Source organism: Cuculus canorus, chromosome 1 (genome assembly GCF_017976375.1).
Source record: "Cuculus canorus isolate bCucCan1 chromosome 1, bCucCan1.pri, whole genome shotgun sequence".
NCBI classification, from domain to species: Eukaryota; Metazoa; Chordata; class Aves; order Cuculiformes; family Cuculidae; genus Cuculus; species Cuculus canorus.
In genome coordinates this window covers 124,255,078-124,275,364 of record NC_071401.1, presented here as the reverse complement: position 1 = coordinate 124,275,364, position 20,287 = coordinate 124,255,078, and the positions used below count along the sequence as shown (strand labels likewise).

Genomic DNA, 20,287 nt, shown 5'->3' with positions numbered 1-20,287 from the left:
TCATGTTTGAATCAGTGTTGTTGATTCTGTGGGCTATCTACTCCCTACATTTCGGTCATCTTCCTTCACAGTGCTTGCGTTATAGTCTCAATGGCTGTCTTCGTAGACTGTTTCCGCACTTTTTCAGCAGTTATTTTTTACGGTTTTCTCTATCCTGTTCTTTAAGCTGGGAACCTCATTTGAGGTAGCCTCAGGGTCACTAATCTATCCTCTTTCAGATCCTTTCTCAGGTCTCACTTCTACAATAACATTTGAAAGAATTAAACTAAGTAGCGGAGCAGTTGTACATTGAGGGAGAAAATATTTTTAAAGTAACCATATACTTTTTACTACTTTTCCTTCTCATTTTTATGTTGTGATTTTAGGTGGTGAGCTGTAGAAGTGGGGTCTGTTTCTTCTCTATCCTTTCAGTGCCTTGAACATTAAGGATACTGTTACAGTATTGATAATATGAGGGCAATATTAAAAAAAAATAATAGAATTTTAAGGTCAGAAAAGACCATAGTCAATTAAACACCTTAAACTATGTACTAACACTGCATATTTGCTGTCCTTATTGACTTTATTGACTTCAGTTGCTGTTCTCAATACTCAGCTTTTCTGAAAAGTGATCTTTGAGGGCTTCAAAATTGGTCAGTCTGGAAACAGATGGTATGCTGTCAGTGACTGAGAATTCTGGGTCATTATTCCCTGTTAAAGTATGTGTAGCTATTTCTGATATTTATCTAGCTCCAATTCACAAGTTTTGCATCTTTTTTTACCAAAGGTATATTTTTTTTCCTTATTTTGCAGCTTGGGAGGTAATGGGCTATCTGCAATACTGTTTGTCTTTTTACACGAAAGACATTGTGTCAAATTGCATATTCTTCTGTGGAATTAAGTTAGCTGGGAGCTATAATTTTCACAAGCGTTTATCTTGTAAAGACCCATTCTATGTATTTTATTTTTAATGTATCAGCTAGTGTTTTGCCTTTTGTATAAATATTCTCCTTGCTGTTCCGTGGAGAAGCTTTAGCAGCTTGTTTCTTTGAAGCAGAGAATTCAGGAGGGAAGATGTGCCACACTGATGTCAAGGGCATGCCTTTTGCTGAGGGCATACATTTTTCTGAAAATATTTGTGTTTGGGTAAATTCTAAGCTTTTTAAAGAATTCATTTTTCACAAGCAGGACTTACCCTGATGTTTTGCTTTGATGCTTTGTTACAGGCTGCTGTGAATGTGGGCATCACAGTGGAAATTAGGAAAATTCTCTCTCCATTGCTTTTATTGCCTTCCCAGGGAATGCACAAGTATCACGAAGGAGAAAGTGTCAGTGCTCAAGCATAACTCTGAAATTGCCTGGAAAGTACTAGATAGGCTAGGAAGTAAGGATTTGGAGAAGGAACCTGAGGATGGAGGAAAATGAAATGTGAATCAGATAGTGAAAGTAGTGACTGACTGGGCAAGAATGCTGAGGATGAGAGCTAGAGGAGCAAGTAACGGCTGTGGAAAGCATTAGGAGAAGTGGTGGAACTTAGATAAGAAACAGAGAATGGAAATGAAAGGAGAATTAAGCTAGGGACAATTGTGAGCAAGGGATGGAAAGATCAGGAAGAGGCAGGACTACATGGAAGACAGGCTTCACAGACATCGTTGTTGGTAAGGCATAAGGCAGAAGTTTTAGGACTGCCTGGTGGAGATTTCTTTGCATATCTAAAGAACTGCAGGAAGTCATGGGTGCGGGCTGTATAGCGCTGCTAGACCATGCTTCCCGTAGCATCTAGGATAGAACCTGGCGTTTGAGAGTCTTGCTCTTCTTGTGCTGTCAGCATCTATCTATGAGACTCACTGGGCCTTGTTCCCCTCTTTTCATGGTCCTTACTGAAGAGGACAGCATAGTGGAATCAGTCACTCCATTAGGTCGTGTTGCAAGTGAATGGTTGTTCTAAAGTCTCTGTCTCTGCTGGTGAGTCCTGGCATTTCGATGATGTCAGTTCTGAGAGCCTAGAAAATTACACATTTGTACACAAGTATGGACATCTAAATGCTCCCTGTTGAAACAATGGTAAAGTTTTTGTGGCCAACTCTTGGCAGCTATACAATGGCAACTTTAACTTGAATTCAGATTAACTGCAACTCCTGTGCACGTATTTTGGTGATAATATTGGAATACTTAGCTCTTTCACAGTGCTGCGCACTGATAGCTCTCTTGGCAATTTTAGGCAAGAGGAGGTATCATCCACCATCCTGCCCCCAAAACTGGAAAGTGGAAAAAAAATTCAGTGTACTTAGTGCAGTCACCACACAGTCCATTGGTACTGCCACTTCTCTGTTGAGTAGTGCCTGCTGCCCCAGGTCGGCCGGACACTCTCATCTCGTAAATTCATCATGTTTGCATGCTCCTAGAGCATCAGTGATATCCTTGCATTCTCTTGTATTTTATAGTTTTAAAAACTTAAGGTTTATTTTTTGCTGCTATAAAGCATCAAGGAAGTTCATGATGTGTGGAACTGTAGGGGCCCTTCTGAGTTGGGTTATCTGCTGTGTAATGCTCTGTGTTTCAGAAGACTACACTTAGTAACCCAGGTGATCTTTCCATCTTTTTATTTCTCTGAATATTCTGTGATTAAAAAAAAAAAGGGTCATGTATGTATTATCACATTGTACCACATTCATGTTTTGTTATGCTTTGTTACCTTAAGAGTAAGATAAACTGTTTTCCTTTGTGCAACCCTTTACTAATTTGAAATTTATGTCAACTGCTGCTTTCTCCCATCCTAAATCACCAGTTACTCAAATTACAAATGTTTAGGTGGGCTTTTTTTCAGCTAAGAAAGGGAACAAGTCAAGAAGGGTGGAGTAAAACTGGAAAAAGAAGCATCTCCTCTTGCCATTTAAATCTAACTTCTTTTGGAATGCTCCTTCCTTTCTCTTTACCATCAACTCAGGATTTTTTCCTCTCTTTCATGAGGACTTTACATTATATATACAAATATATACAAATTACGTAATATATACAAAAACAATTTCCATCCAAATTCTAGTTACCATCCTCATCTTAATTTGTCTTTAAAGTCTTTCCCTGCTGTGATGGACACTAGGCTAATATGTGACTTTGCTTAGCCTGGTCCTGATTTGCATCCCTGTGTCTTGGGCCTCCATAGATTTTACTGAAGCTCTTTCGATATTTATCTTTGTACAGCTTTATTGATTTACTTGCAGTTTACACATGCAGATTTGCAGTTAAAATAAATGGTTTGATGATTCCTGAGGAGTGTACAGCACAACCATTGGAAGTGCTTATGACTCGGGCATCAGTGATGCTGATACAGAGTTCTCTGGAATGAGATGTAGATGTGCTGGATATGAAGCTGGAAAAGAAGAGTAGCCAGTAAAAGTTGCTTAAATTACATAATTTTGCAGCTTTTGTGGATATATATTACTAAATAGTGTGTTCCAAACTTCTCTTGTTCTGAATTTAATGCTGAAATCAGATTTTTTTTCCCCATAAAAATATGTGTATATTACTGCAAATGTTTGAAAACTCCTGGTGTTTTTTATTTGTCAGTATTGTAGTTGAATATAACTTGCCATTGGTAGGTAACCTTTCTTAGTTCAGAATACTCAGCAAAACCATGTAAGAATCATGATATGCATAATATACCCTCATAAAACATCATACAAATAATGCTGCAATTTTTTGAAAATAGTATCTGAGCATTATCTAATTCTTGGGATGGAGCTGAAATTAGTTTGTTTCTTCTACAGCAAATAATAATAGGTATAGTAAGTGACAATAATATGTATGTTCAATGACAATATTATAAGTATATTCAGTATTCAATTCTTGTTTGCTTACTCAGCTGTCAAATGTGAAATGAAATTTAAAAGTTATTTCTTCTTTGTGTGATGATAGTGCAGCATTTGCCTGCTGGAGATTTGTTTGTTAGTAGTCATTTGTTGTTTCCACAGCGTAATGCTGCCACCTCATGGCAGAAAGAATTGGGACAAGGTAACGTCATTTTTTGGGTTGTATAGATTTTATTTGTGTGATTAATACAGCAATGTTGAATATGTCTTAAAGGGTGTAGCCATCTCTACAAGATTACTCCTTGAAACTGTGAAGAAGTGCTTTTGTTTGCTTGTGTTTTAATGCCTTGAATGTTTTATTTTGAAAAATAGGATGACTGGAAGCCTAGCATCGCTTTTGTTGTTGGAACCAAAATTGAGGATGAAATCCACACCAAGGCCCTGTCTCTAGCTGTGCAGGTGCCACAGCGGAAGCTCTTCAGCGTGGTAACACGTGAAGACATTTTCAGACAGGTATTCCAAGAATGAAAGTTCTAATAACAAATCAAACCCTAGATCTCACTTCTAGATACTAACTTCTTTGGTAACTATAAATTTTGTATTCAATTTAATTTGTCTGTGGATGTTTTGCAAATTATACTAATTCATAGGAGTTAAAAGGGGGAAAAGCGTACTGTATAAGCTGGTCTGCTCCCTGTAATTAGTGAGGTTTTGTTACAGACTTTTCTTTCAGATGCTGATCGCATAAATTCCCTCCGTAAGGTAAAGGGGTGCTGTAAGATGATTCCTCGCTATTTTGGAATGTAGTAGTGTTGTGTAGTGTTTTCAAAAGGGAATAACAAGTAAAACAATTTGTGTAAACTATCTTCTTACAGTACAATATTTTATTTCCTTGCAGATCAAAGAATCTGGGAATCAAAAGGGAAAGAAGGTTAAGGATGTACCTATGTATTATGAGGTGAGTTAAAACATGTACTGCAACGTCATTGCTATTTAACATTGAAGTAAATACAGCTGTATAATTATGATTTTGTGTACCTGAGTTAATGCAAATCTGTTGGATGTTTCTGGTAAAAACACTCAGACATCTAGATACTGCTTTCTTTTTATGATAGCAATAGTGTTCTGTTGGACTTCTAATCAAGGCGTCTTTTTAGGGACATGAGTTTTATTATGTTAAGAATATATTATGCAGTCGTATTGTGATGGTGGTATCACAAATTACGGATAAGCTATTAGACTCTGCTCCCCCAGGAGCTCCCAGTAATTTAGATTTATATCTTTCTTTACGAGAGTGCAGTCCCATAAATGAAACACCATCTCTGTGTCCCAGTATCCACTGTAATCCGAGTTTGATTTTAAATTCGAACCTGGTTCCTCTAGTGAGGTATGTCAGCGGTGTTAGGAACCATGCTTAGTACAAAGAGGACTTCCTTCTTCCTACTTTGTTAATGTTTCACTTAGAGCTTGTGGGAGGTTGTAAAATGCTGTGATTAATTAGAAGATTGTTTAAAATTTTCTCAGGTAGAGTTTACGGCCCTACAGACCTGGAGCATAAAGAATTTTGGATACTTCTAAAAAAAGATCTTGTTTGCATTTTAGTTCTGCAATGACTAATAAACTTTTTATGTGTCTCAGGGTTTGGTGGACTTTATAACAGGTCTTTTTAGTTGCATTCTGTTTTTCAGTAATGCCAGGCTACTATCCGAACAAGTCCCTTTGGAATTATTTTCCGCTGACATGCCTGTGAATTTTATGCAATTAACCCTCTTTGTTTAGCACTAGCCTCCCAGGCAAACTCACCCTTATGTTACCTGGGATGTAAAACCTCTTCAGTCCTACTGACAGAAGGATTTTGAAGTCTGGCTCTAAGCAGAAGCTTTGTATGATAGCTGTATTTAATTACTAAGAGCAATTTTCCTTGTGAAGTGGATCCTTATTAAATTCCATCTGTCAGTGCTGTGTCTCATTAGCTACTTACTTTACTCCTCAAAGACATTTTTTTCCTCTCCTCCTTTAACAGAGAATATAAAATGCCTGTTCTGACCTTTTGCTTGGACTCAGTTTCCGTTCTGGCTGTAGCAAATTAGAAGATTGATCATGTTGCCACAAGCATTATAATCTTGCCTCTCTGGGCAGAATTTGCTCCTGAGCATTCACTTGAAGTCCATGTCCAGTTTGTGCATTCAAAGCTTTCAGTGCTGTAAGGATAAACAAGGTTAGCACAGAACACAGAGTTGTGAAATGCTCTCCCGAGAGGAGAATTTCTACGTTCGCTGCATACGGTTCTCTTCTGTGGTAGTATTCAACACACTAGTGTTTCCACCAGTGCATTTTCATTTCAAGGGAGACTGTAAAAGAGATTCCTGACATTTAATGGTCTTTGGACATACGACATGTACGTGTGTGAATTTTGGACTAATGACAGGCATAATAATGTGGTTATTAATTGTATTAATAGTAACTTTGTTACCTATGTCATTGGTCTTGTACACTCCATCTACTGAAATGCAGGGGAGTTTAATAAATTTCAGTCCAGCAGTCTGCAGTACCTGCCTTAAGTCAAGAAACTTTAACAAAGTGCCCTTCATATATTGTAAGCTAACATATCATATCATATTAATATGATATATAATTTATATATATCATATCATATTTAATATGATATTACATATCATATTAAAACAGTTACTTTTGTCTAGTCTAAATTATTTCTCTTCAGGGTTTCATCTTACTGTGTTGCCTTTCCTGTGATTCTTGTTGTACAAAGTGAAGAGAATCAAGGCAAAGCTCATGAATATGTAGCTAAAAGATTGCCAAATCCAAGACAATTAGGTGTCTTAACGCCTTTTCTGTTTCTTGAGTGACTTGATAGGAGTAGGAGTCGTGATTTGTAACTTTGTGCTAATCCCAGCACTTAATTAAATGTTGTTAGGCTGTTGTTAGGCATCTCTTATAAAGATGCCCTAGAAATTATTTTTTTAATTTGCCCATGGAAGGGAAGGTGTTACTCTTCCTGTGAAATATCTACTGATTTCATAATGAATCACATTAATTTATCCTATACTGTTTTTCCAACAGGTAAGATCTAAAACTACCTAAACTATAATAAAATAGATGCATTTTATAAGCAAAGCATGTATCGTATTGTTTATGTAACCATTTGCTTTTCAACTTTTTGTTAAGGTTGCTAATGTCATGTGTAATTAAGGTGCTTTTCTGCTACTGAATATGTTAGTGTTTTAATTTCCAAACGTTGGATTTTGAAAATCTATTCAAGACTAATTTTTTTCTTTTTTTTTTTTCCTTGAAAATTCTGGTGAGCTTGAGTTCAAGGCCTGTGTGGATAGAAGGATACATTCTTTTTGTGAGAGTTATTTTCCAGTTTTGTTGGACTCATTGGGGCAGGGTCAGGAAAGTTGCCTTTACATTATCCAGGAAATTTTGAGAAGGATTCTTGTCCCATACTTGTAAGTGAATGAGCTGCAGCTGTGGAGTAAGTACCATAGTGAGAAAAGATTTTGAAAGAAGATGGAGCCTCATGTGGTCCCTTCATGTGCTAAGACCGGAAGTAGGTAGGTGGTGTTGCTGACAATGGACAGTCGAATAAGTTATATGGCCATGAGAGAGAGAGGGGTGAAAGGGAGAGATGTGAAACGATTTTGTGGTTCTCTCGGATAAACTGAGATGCTTGGGATAAAGGCTTGTGGAAAGATGAAAAAAGCACAAGTAGCAGAGAACAGTGTCTTCAAAATGTGTCGTTGTGCTCGTGAAGCCAGCAAAATGGAAGTCTTGTAACAGCAGCATCCTTCCCCACTGCTCTGACTCATCTTTTGGACAATCCACCCCACATGACTCATCTCCTGGACAAGCCATCCCATGTAACCAAAAGACTTGGTTGCAATTAAACATAATAGCCTTTCTTCACTACCTGTTAAAAGTTAATATATTAATTCTGCTTTCTCAGGAGCATGGCTCCTGCCTATATTTGTAAACTGGAAAATACCCTTAAATTAGGGGTCTAATGTAAATCCTGGCCCATTCTCATCCTGGAATTCCATGGGACTGGGATGGAATAAATCACCTGTAAATAATTATTTCCCGCCTGTTAATCTCTGTATAGGTAGCTAACTCTAGTGGTGTCTCAAGCTTTTTGAGGATGGGAGGCAGCAGGAGCAGTGTGCGCTGTCCTCCAGAAATCCTCACTAGGTTTATGATTCCTTGAGGATAGGTGTGGGTGAATGCAAGTTAGAAAAGCTCCTAGGCATGGCAGGTATATAAAAACAAACTCAAGGAGTAAATTCATCTTCTGCTGGGCTCTGTACAAGCATACCTCATTTTATTGTGCTTCACTTTATAGCGCTTCGCAGATATTGCAGGTTTTATTGCTCTGTTTTTTAGCAATAAAGTATTTTTCAATTAAGGTACGTACATTGGATTTTTAGACCTAATGCTATTGCACACTTTATGATTACACTATACTGTAGTGTATACATAACTTTTATATACCATAGGAAATAAAAAAAAAAGTGTGACTCGCTTTGTTGAGATATTCACTTTATTGTGGTGGTCTGGAACCAAACCTACAATATTGCTGACATATGCTTCTAATGGTGTTCTGGGAAAGAGTGGAAGCATGCTTAAAGGAGAAAAGATGGACGCAACAGAAGATGCTGTTACACAGGGGAGTGATAGCAGCAAATCCCTTGACTTGCAGGACGTGAGAGGAGGAAGTGGTTGGATAAAGCCTTTATTTTGGGAAGGAAAAGATAAATGGACTGTCTAGGCTTTGGACTTCAGATGTAGTGGAAGTGTTTGATGTAGTTGAAAGTTTCCTAGAAATGGCTATTTTTATTTTTTCAGTCCTGCACCCTGCCTTCAATGTTGCCTCTTTCCTCCCCCTGTGAGCTCCAGAGCTTTGAAAAGAAGATTTGTCATCTCCCTTCATCTCTAGTTAAGCCCCAATTCTCTCTGTGTTCTTCTCGGTCTAGGCTGAGAAGTGTTTAATAGTTAAATGCCTCATATTTTAGGCTTACATTGTTAATGGCTTACACTGTCCTGGCTTACAACAGGATTAAAATGGGAATTATGGCACTTCTCTGAAAGATAACTTTTCTGGCTAGGTGTGAAAACTTTGTACTTGTTTTTCAAGTGTAAATGTGATCTGTTTTCCCAAAAGACTATAGTGAATGTTACAAAATAAATATATATATATGCACCAAATAAGATCACTAAATTGTTTTGATTATTCATTTTTGATGAGATAAGCTACTGACAAGAAAACGTGTAGACAATGTAGGACAAGAGTTGGCTTTCTTACCAGTCACCAATGCTGCTATCGTCAGTTTGCTTTATGTTCTGTGAAATTAGTAGATAGAAAGATCTGATTGGCAAAAGAGACTGTTGTGACCTGGACCACCAGTCACAGTATCTTTTTCAACACTAATCTATGTGTTGAAATTTTTAAAATCAAGAGATTGGATTTTTTTTTGTAATTGATTGAAAACAATTGAGAATCTGCTGCAACTTGATTTGTATCTAGGGAGGACTTCTCATCAAAGTTACTTCAAGTTTCAGTGTAAATGTATGCTTCAATGTACGGATTACTGTCATATTTACTGAATTAAATAAAATCTTACGATTGGTTTTCTCTGTGTAGAAACTTTGAGATAGTGTTCGAATTGTCCCTTAATTTTTCTCTTTATTTAGCAGGGTATAATAAATTCCTACATTTTTTTTTTCCAATTCCTTAATAATTTCTGTAGATCTTCTCTAACAAACATTTACAATTCACTCTTTTTATTTAATTGTGGACATCAAATGGACTTACTGTTTTTGTTGAATACATATCAAACACAAACATAACATAATGTATGTAGTCCTATTTGATAACTCATTGTATATAAATCTGAAGACTGAGTAAGTTATCTTGGCTGCTGCCTTACAGTAAGAACTGATTTTTTGATTGATTGTTTCACCCTTGACCAATGAGTCCTTCCCAGAGTTACCACTTTATAGGTTCTCCATCCTATAATTTGGCCTGTTTTCTTTCTTCTGAGAGTCATAAAATTAACAAAATCAAATCATGTTGCTTTCTTGCTCTGTACTAACTGCATTAACAGAATTTCTTTGTATTAATTAGTTTCCCACTACTTTCTTTATATCTCAAATGTTTTTTGCGTTCTGCAAATCATATAACTGAAGACTTTGTCTTTTCCCTGATCACTGACAAAATTTTAAATAGAGCAGCTTCAATATGTTTGATACTTCAGACCTAAAAAGAAACTCACCTCTTTGATGATAACTCTTCGTAACTGCATATTTAAATCAGTCAGTTAATGAGTTTTAATGTTTATCACTGCTTTATTGACTGTGGAATGCTTATTTCTAAGTCAGTAGTCAAAGAATACTTAGGGAATTGGTAAGAACAAAACTAAATTGGTGATAATTGTTTTACTTTCCTTTTTACAACTTTTATTTGTTGTTCATTGAATCCTCTCATATGACATTAAGAAAAAAATATCAGCTTCTGTGTTATTCTGCAATGATCAGCCTGACAGTACTTAAAATACATAAGTTATTTTAGTTTCCCTTTTTTTTAAGCATTGGTTGTATCACCAACTTTCTTTTATTTAGTTTAAAACTGCCTTTGTTTTCCAAGAGATTCTATTAATCATATGAAGAGCTCCTCAGCTACCTATTTTTAATACTACTTTGATTATGTTTGGGGTTACTACTGGGTTTTGGCATGCCTAGCTTTAAAAGCTGCCTTTTTGCAGCTTTCCATTGACACAGCTGGAAATAACTGGATATTAAGGAAGTAATACAACCATATTATCTGGGGGTTTTTCTGAATAGAGAGTGAAGAAATCACTGATTAGCCCTACTTTTCCTGCATCTCTAATGACTATTGTTTCCATTTAATACCAGACCAATGCCATGTTAAAGTATTTTTTCTTGCTGTAGTTTTTTTTAAAAGTAAATATGTTGTTGTCCTTATCTCTAGTGGCATATGTTGTTTTTCCCTTGTTTTTCTTGCTTTTCTTCCTTAAATCTGAAATACTGAGGACTTTTAAATCAGGCTGTCCAGGATGTCATTACACATCTGGTTGTGCTGAATTATCTCTATTTGAGTCTTGCTTGTGACAAACCAGAAGACATTAGTTTCATGGCACATGCAGGACATGTTAATATTTAAACAGAAAAGAATGAAGAATTTTGATTAAAATTGTTCTGCTTCTTGCCATTGTTGGCTGAACACAGGACCTGATTGATTCGCCTGTTGACTTGCTTCTAGATCTGCATGGCAGATGGTTCTTACACAAAACCTCACTTTATTTTACTTTCTTGCTAACAGGGATGGCGTATCAACTCAGATACTTCAAATTTCAGGATTGATTAAAGTGGGAGCAGTGCCAGTTTTACTGTCTGAGTCAGGATATACATAATGGTCAACGCATATCACCAGGCTTATTGTGATATCAACTTCATTGTGCAGTTTCAACAAACAAACCGAAGAGACCCTTAAATTAAATCCTTCTACTGCTATGCACAATAAGCACAGTTTTGCCTTCAAAATCCCTTTCAGTTGAGTGCTTGCATATAAATCTTGTTTCATGCTTTGTACAGCTTATTTTGAAGACTAAAAGGTTAGACATAGACTCTTGCATTGTTTTAGAAGTATTCATGTGGTACATGGGCTTCTGTCTTTCATTTGTTTTTTTTTCCACTCAGATTGTGCTGTCGGAATCCTTGAAAAATTGTGTAATGTTCATAGTACTTCTTGCCTTAATTGGCAAAAGTCTGTAGCAGAGACCAAAAGGGGCTTTACGTGTAAAGGAAACATTCCTCTCCTGTACCTTCCAACACAAAACAGATAACCCAAAATATTAAGCACTCTTGTAGGATAGGAAAATGTAGCAATGAACAAGCTGAAGTGGAAAAAATTTGAATTAATTTAGCCAGGAAACAGAGGATTAAAAGCAGTCTTTAAGCATTTCTATGAAATAATGTTTTGCTAGAAATGTGTAGAATGTAGACATACAACTTGAGAGTTGCTGCAGGTAAGACTATTGGAAATGCTGGTCATGATGTAAGGAGAAAGTCCAATTTACATTGAGACTGAGCATGTAGTTCCTGGGACAGGCTGCTCTTACTGTATTATGGAGGTGCACATATGAAAAAAATATTGCACATATATTTTATTATATATGATTATTTTAAATGCAGTTAGATAATAAATATATTTTAATATGTATTAAAATACACATGTGCGTAATTATTCCAAGGTACCATATTCTGTTAATCCCCTTCCCCAATTACATGAATTTCACTAAGGAAACCAGTTAAGAATAGCTATTCTGGTTCTAAATAACTTTGTTATCTCTCTTTAGTAGCTCTTAAATATCTCATACTTTTCTATTACCTTATACTTTTCTATTGTCTTATGTAACTTTTTTCTAGATTCTCTCAGCCTTGTCTCTAAAAAAAAAATAATAAAGGAGTGCAGCACTGGAGACAAGAAGCATGCATTTATTTTGTGTTAAGGATATTATAGTCAATTCCTAAATCAAAATTTGGGGAGTTTGCTTAATGTGGAAAGAAAATGCTTGATGTCTCAGACATAACACTTGTGGCAAGGAGTATTTTCACCCAAGAAAGTACAAGCTGTTGCAAGTCTTCTGGCATCTGGAGGAAATAAAAAGCGGGGTAGTAGCTTTTGTGTCATTGGATATGTGTCATTGAAGAAACAAGTTACAGAAAATGCTAGTCAAGAATACTTTTAGGGAAGCCTTTTGGTTTCTTATGGAAACATATAATTAAAACTAAAATACTTCTGTATATATATTTTGTGCATAGATTTTGGGGAAACACCATCAGAAAGGCTGTGATTAAGAGCAGACTTTCTCAAAAGTAGAGACAGTCATACTAAAATTCAGCCTTCTCAGTCTAAAAATGTACATCCATAGAATTCTATTTTGTAATAAAAGATAGAAGGATTTTGTTTTCATTTTGCTGTAGAACAAAATAAATTTAAAAAGTCGTTGTAAAATGGAACAGTTCAGGAGCCAAAACTTGTCTGGTGTTATTGTTTTAATGAGGGGGGTTGACAGTAAAAACAATTTTGGCAGCCATGCTGAATGGTCAGAAGGACAGAAAGATTTAGTTTTCTTTTTCATTCCACTTCAGAGCAGTCTCATATGTCATAGTAAAACGGAACAGTTCTCCAGTCAGCCTTTGACAAGGGCTATTGTCTGGATGTAAGTTAAGAGAATTTTGTTGAGCAGAAAGATTTGGCCCTTGCACAGTATGGATAGAAAGAGGATTAACGCTCAAGAAACAGTTGGGAACTGTCATTAAATGAAGATGCCTTTTAGGGTGGTATTGGCTCCAGGAAACGGTAAGGAACTTTAAATCCTGCTGTGGGCACTATCTCCTCATTTGTTTTCGGCTCTGTTTTATCTGCTACCAAGCTCCTACCAGGTACATAATAGTACAGAATATACTGTGTTTCATAAGCCATTCCACTGCATGAGATGTACATTTAGCTGAGATATTTATCGTTGTGTCTTCTGAGATGAGTTTAGCTACTCTGTCTCCTGGGTCCAAGTATTTAGGTCAGTTTACTTAAAAGGACATTAAGGAAAAAATCTGTTAGCTTAGGTTTAGGAAATTGCATAACTCCCTTGATCTTCAGCAATTTGTGTATATGAATATGAATGAGCCTTAGGTAGACTACCAGTGTCTGAGTATCAGCAGAGGTTAGATGTACTTACCTTACAGGAGAACTTCACAAACAATTCAGTTTGCTCTGCTGCCAACTGAATAGGGACAATTTATGCCTGTGCGAGACTATTCCAAACAGACACTATCTCACCCCAGGCCACAAGTCTTTGTCGTCTTTAGATGAACTGCAAGCTTGAGTTGTCCGCATTCCTCCTAGATAATGTTAAGGTATTCCAGGATTTCCTACATTTTGAAGATTTTGCTAGAACTCACTGAGAAAAACCTACGTAAGCTTCTACCTGTCCTGCTCACTTTAGTTTTGACTTTGTAATGCCTTTCACTGGTGGACTTCTTAATGCTTGCTGAATTGCTGGGGCAGGCAATTGCCTTGCTAGCACCAATATCCAAGAGAGTAGAATATCATTGGCAAATGTCTTGTTGTAACTTGGCCAAATGGAAACAAAAGAAAATGTCCTGACAAAAGAAAAAAGCATTCACTGGGGTTCAGCTGCCTTTCCAGAACAGCGAAGTTGTTGCCTAGTTTTGTGTTCTGTATGCCAGTCCAGTACTGATGTTTTAATGACCTAGGTCATCCTAGTGGCATTAGAGGCATCTATGTGATCAGGTAAATAGTTCTAAGCCTCAGGTGACAGCAAAGGGATTTTTATTTCAAATATAGGAAACCTAAGCCATCTAAAATAATAAAATATCACCTGGAATAAAGACATATCACCATGTCTTTGTATCAGCCTTTACCATTGTCAGAGCATCCGATGCCACTACACAATCAATAGTTGCATGTCTAGACCTTTGAGTTATGAAATTGTATCCCTTCCATTTGGAATTCATTAGTTTCATGAGACTGAACTGTTGCTCCTATGAACCAGTCAGTCCCAGAAATTGTAGTCATTTGTAATCAATTTCTAAATGCTCTCCCATTCAGTATTTCTGCCCACAGACCCCTCTAAGAACAATATTTCAGGTTAGGGAGTCCTGGGGTTTCTAAATGCTGAAATGCGCCTGCAGGAGCTCCTAAAAAATATGAGAGGTCAGGTTCTATTATTTACATGATATAATTGAACAATTGAACAAGCTTATATTTATGTCCATTTCAGCATAGTGACTCTTTTTCATAGACCTAATTCTAGGACTCTAGAAGTAATGCCCACTGCATTATTTTTTCTACTATTCAATTACTGTTAGTTGTAATTATTTGCCCTGAGGCCATTCATAAAACTCAAAATTGATGACAAGGTATGTTTTAGGAAAGAAGCTTAATACCTTTTGAAATTCATCTATTTAAAACCTGCTTTAGAACACTAGTAAGAACTCAGTTTTGCTTCCTAGATTACCAGATTTCCTGCATGCATGCAACTGGTACAAAATTTCCTGCTTTTCCTGTGCAGAGTTTGTTGAAATCTGTGTGTAACTGGAGCAAACAGCAATATTATGTGTGTAAGAATGTTGTCTTTAAATTGGTAGATAAACCCACTGGAGCAGCCAAAGGAAATACTTTTCTCTGGTTTGTTGCCTTCAGAAATGTCAGGTGACCATAAATGATTATTAAGAACAATAGAGTCGAGATTTTTTCGCAAGCAGAGCAACTAATCTCAAAATCCTTTGTTACCAAAGGGAAAAAAAAAAAATATAAAAATGCCCAAAGCCCTGCTGCAAAGCTGGACCAAGTTGGAAAGATCCTACCTAGGAGTTTTGTAGTGCAAAGCCTACAAGGCCATTGGGGGTTCTTGGCCCACAAGTGCTGAGGTGGCTTAAGAAATTCTGGCAAGATGTAACTAGGTGAATTCTGCCAGCCCAAGGGTTGGTGATACAACTTTGCTTCTTAAATCTTTTTGCTCCCTCTCTGATTTGTTACTCTTCCTAGCCAGATGCAATGTTAGAGAAGCGTGACTAAATCCCTTAGCTTTGTAATGTTCATTGTGTGGATCCAGTTGGCTGAAATTACTGGAGATAATTTATTTCTTGGAAGCATAAAATATTCTGTCCCACAGTGGCAAGACTTGTTGGGCAGATTCATACCACCGAAATGTAAACATTTCAAGATTTGATCATAGCAATACATGTCCTACAAAATCCTCCTTCCTGAGATAGCGATTCTAGTGACTGATCTTTGGAATTGCTGGATATTGGTATTGTATTTTGTCTTCCCTTAAAGCAGTTAATTTTGGTAGCAGTTAGATGTTTCAGAAGCCACAGGAGGTACATGTCATAGATGATGAGAACTCTAGTAGAAGCTCTTTAATAAAGCCAAAGTCCTAATTTTTATGTATTTTTACATTTTTGCTTAAAATAGGCTATTCACCTGTTTGTATTTCCCTTAAAACATTTTTTAAGTACTTGTGGCACTAAGACACATACTCTGTACACATCTTAGGAAGTTCTCACTTTGCATTGCTGAGGCTAGAGCAGTTAAGATATGCCCTCAGGTTGCGCATTTTCTGTAGAGGGAAGTTTAAAGAACAGACAGAATATCCTTCTTGCAATGGATATTTCTAACTAACCAGATCAAGCTGTGTTGTGATTTGGCAAGAACAGACTCACTCGTACAAATGACAACATATTTTTCTAGTGCACAGCCATTGCTGCTGCTTCAAGAAATGTTCTCACAATAGAAAGGCAGATGTTTAGTACGTGAGCAGCATATCTATTTGCTCAGTATTGTTCAGTAGCAAAAGTGTCCTATCCGTATCTTAGTAGATTTGTTTGAACAGGACTCGGGAGCGGAAGAAGTCATCACATTCACTTTAATTTTTTTTAATTCTCTGGAATACATGTTGGTAGAGTCTTCATTGATTAACGAAGATGATTCATTGGCCTAGCTTAAGTTTCACAGTCTTCCTTGTGGATACATAAGCTCTGTGTGGAGCTCTGTTCAGATACTGATTTACATAAGCCCTTAAGTTCAGTTTGAATGGTGAGTCATTAATTCACCAATGAAGGATAATGTTTAAGCAAGTGATCTTTTGACGTCATAGTTGGGAAGAGGTTCTGAGAGGAAAAATGAAATTAGATTAATAGTCTATAGGTAGATCAATAGGTAGAAACTGAATTGCCTTTCAAGACACTGCAGGTGTTACCTGAATTAAGTTGTTTCAGGCAGCTCTGTGCCTTCCAGTTATTCTTTCAAAATGATTGATCATACTGTGCTATTGTCAATTAAATGACATCAGCAGATTCAGAAATATTTACTAACGTGTAAATAAGTCTTTGGACAAAAGAAATTTGTCAGTATGACACGTGCTGAGGGATTCACAATACTGATGGCAGATTGTAATAAAAGAAGATCACTTCTCTCCCCTGCCCCCAACTTTTATTAGCTCAGGAAAATACATTTGAATGGTAAATAGTAACACTGTTGGTATGTCTATTCCGTATAGCCTATTGACTGATGGCTTTCCTGCTTCAAATTGACTTGAACTGTGTCAGCTAAGGGATTTGAAATACTGAGATCTTCTAGGAACCAGTACGTTTCTTTTAGCAATTTATCGCTTTGAAATTTTTTCTGATTATGATTGGGCAGCCACAATAGTTCTGTATACTGAAAAGGAGTCATTTCAAAGATAGAGACCATAAAGACCCTGGCTTTAAGAATTTTCCTAACTTCTAAGGCCCTTTTCCTGTCTTAATGGAGCTGGCATCTGCCAGTATTGTAGCGTTACCTACAAGCACTCTTGCAGTGTTTGAATGGCTTGAAATACATGCCCTTTGCACCAGGCGGCTAAATCTCTGCGTGGTTCATACTACCACCATATGAGATCAAATACTGCATCAGTGAAGCCTTTCTGCACTTCACAAATGTGACCCCTGCTGTGTGAGGAATGCTGAGTTTCCTTTTCCTTTAAAGGAAAAGAAACCCTACCTAACTGAGTTTGTCCATCCAAGTTTCCATGGTTTCTCACGAAAAAAATAAGAAAAAGGTCATCACTGACGAGATGGATTATAGCCAATCTGAAATGAATTCACCTCATAGTATCCCAAAAAAATCCTTCTATACTCCTACCAAGTCTTTGTCTTCAGCTTTTTTTAATTGAGACTCTGTGGATTCTTAACTGTTTATGCCAGGTGCCTGCATAATTCACAAGGCCACAAATGAAGTGAAGATGTATTAGTGTGATAAATTTAATTTCTTTTATCTACTGTGCATGGATTTTATCTATGTTCTGTCTTTAGCAGTGATGAGGGATTTTTTTTATTTGTTTATGCATAAAATAGATTTGACTTTACTATATGAAAAACTATTTGCTTTCCTTGTATTGCCAAATGCATTGTGCTCATTTTATCTTTGTCTGACGTCCTTCCACTACTTGGAATGTAATCCTGTTAAACAGAGTTTGGCTTGTACTTGTCTAATGCCTTGTGTAAGAAAATTTGTCCTTCTCACCCACAGTTGTCCAGCTCGTTAAAGACCTTGGACAATTCTCATTTCTGCATTCTCTAACTACAAAACAGAAATAATCATGATGCATTGCTTTAGGCTGGTAAAATACTTTGAACTTCTCAGGAAGAATGGGTTGTAAAAGAGTCTAAGCGTTCCTTCCTTCTTCCATGGACAATAAATCATCAGCTGTCATTGAGCTGGGTTACTATACATACACTTTTCAGGAATCTTTCCAGAATCCCTCTATTTCCCCTCTATTGTGTTTCAAAAAATGTGCAACTCATCTAGATTAGGCAATTGGGAAGCATCCCTTTCCATAGGCTGTTAATACCACTTCTGTACAAAAAGCTGCAGGAGAGTTTTTCTCTCTAGGGGAAGTTGCTATAATATTTCTACCAAAGTCCTTCCTTCAGAGCACAGATTTTCTGTAGCTAGCTCTGGGTGACTATTTTTTGTGGGAATAGCTAGTAGTTTCTAGTGTGCCTACAGTCTGTAGGGGTTCTTAAGTCTGTTCTCAATCTATCCTTGATTATCTGCTCTGTGTCTGAAGTCAAAGGGAGTCTTTCCAGTAAGCCTTATATGTTCTATGGTTGGCTTGTTTAGATGGTGACCAGTAAGTAGTTTTACTCTGAATATGAAAGATGTGAAGCAGAAGTGATTTTTTCCATGATATATTTTCCTATATGTATGTTAAGGCGATCATCATTACTCTTTGAGGGGCAGGATTGTTTTGACAAGTTTTATAAATGAAAATATTTTGGTTGCTTTGTCTCCTTCTTACACAATTCAGAAAAATACAAATTTTAAGAGGTTTCTTTTTCTGTACTTTGCTTTCATTTGCATGAAACAGTAATATGGCGTATAACAGTCTGAATTCCATTTTGGCTTTATTTTATTCAGAGAAGCATTTTTAGGCTGCATTTGCTTACCTAGGTTTTACCTGAGAAGTGAAAATTTCAAAGCTAGGCAAGAAACTATGAAAGTGCGGAGCTAATGGTAGTGTTTGCATTAGACAAGACACAGTTCAGTGAGATGCAGTGTGCACCTTCATTGTCTGAATGTTAGCAAGCAAAATTGACACCAGATGTGCCCAACTGTAATTGCTCCAAGAGGGGAAAAGAGAAACATGTCAGAACATTTGAGTAACACCTAATTCAGCCCACGGTTATAAATAAAAGTGATGGTTGCTTAAAAACAAAAGTACGAAAATATTATGATTATATTATTCCTCAACAGCGCTTCCTACATAGATGAACTTTATTACAGAGACAACACAAGTGAAAAGAAACATGTAACAACTTTTTATGGTATTTTTATGTTATTTTATTTTTTTCGCAGTAAATAAAGTGGTTATGAGGCTCCAAGGAAAACAGCCCAGATGTTAGTGAGTTGTATGAAATTTAGTGGAAACAAGCTGTAAAAAACATAGTCATAAAACAGCCTGTCAATGCCACACATCTGGACAATGCAGCTGTATGTTCCTGCTGCTGTCATCACCCTAAGAAAACTCAATAGCCTTATTTCACCCCAATTAGGCTGCATACCAACTGAATCAGAATTACAGAGGGAGGGGATGTATTTTCACCAAGACAGACCCTCTCAAATTCCCTTCAAGAAGTTTTTATCTTTCATTCAGGTCTAGTGCATTAGACACTGTAAACAATACTCCAAACTATTCCCTTTAATTTGCTATCTGTTAAATGCTTTTTAATTTATTACTTTATAACAAGTAGATGCTTAATGTTGCCTCTTTGTTTAAAACCTAAAATAATGATGGTTTACTGTGAAAACTTTGTCTGTTGAACCTTACATAAATCATAGAAGTTTTTTTCCATTCTATTTTTTTCCAATACTATAGCAGATATAATTTCATTTGAGGTCTTAGGAACCAAAGAATAGCTGTGCATTTTTCTGATAGGTTGTTTTTCTTGAAGTGAGGCCATTTTGACCGTTTTGACCCACACATTGTACAATGCAAGATAGCACTTCTTCACTTCAACATGCAAAATAGGCTTCAAATGCAATATTAAAACCATATAAGTAATGTTATTTTGGCTTTTTTTTTTTTTTCTCTGCAGGTGACAGAGTTAGCCAAAGCCTTTCTGGATAGTGGTGAAGAAATTCCTATAACACTAACTGGGAAGCTGTTGAAATTTCAACTGCTTTGTCTCAAACAGAAGGACCTTCAGAGAAGAGAAGCTGAAAAGAAGGTACTATAGTATGCCTGAGGGGGGACGCTTAATTAACTTCATGAAGACACTGCTATTCTAGCACTGGTTGTATAAATTCAGCTTCTTCATCATGCTTAACTTCCTAGACCTGTAATTGTAGAGAAATGTGAATAGAAATTTATCTTTTTATCTTTTTAAAATAATTA

General features: G+C 36.6%; 1 protein-coding gene across 1 annotated transcript in view; it reads left to right on the top strand.

Moving 5' to 3' along the window:
- Positions 1-20,287, top strand: part of SPAG17 (sperm associated antigen 17) — a 102,338-nt gene that overhangs the window by 4,356 nt on the left and 77,695 nt on the right. Inside the window, exons 2-4 of the mRNA XM_054072855.1 lie at positions 4,161-4,301; positions 4,687-4,746; positions 19,989-20,120. Coding sequence (XP_053928830.1) covers positions 4,161-4,301; positions 4,687-4,746; positions 19,989-20,120 — 333 coding nt within the window. The remainder of the gene's footprint in view (positions 1-4,160; positions 4,302-4,686; positions 4,747-19,988; positions 20,121-20,287) is intronic.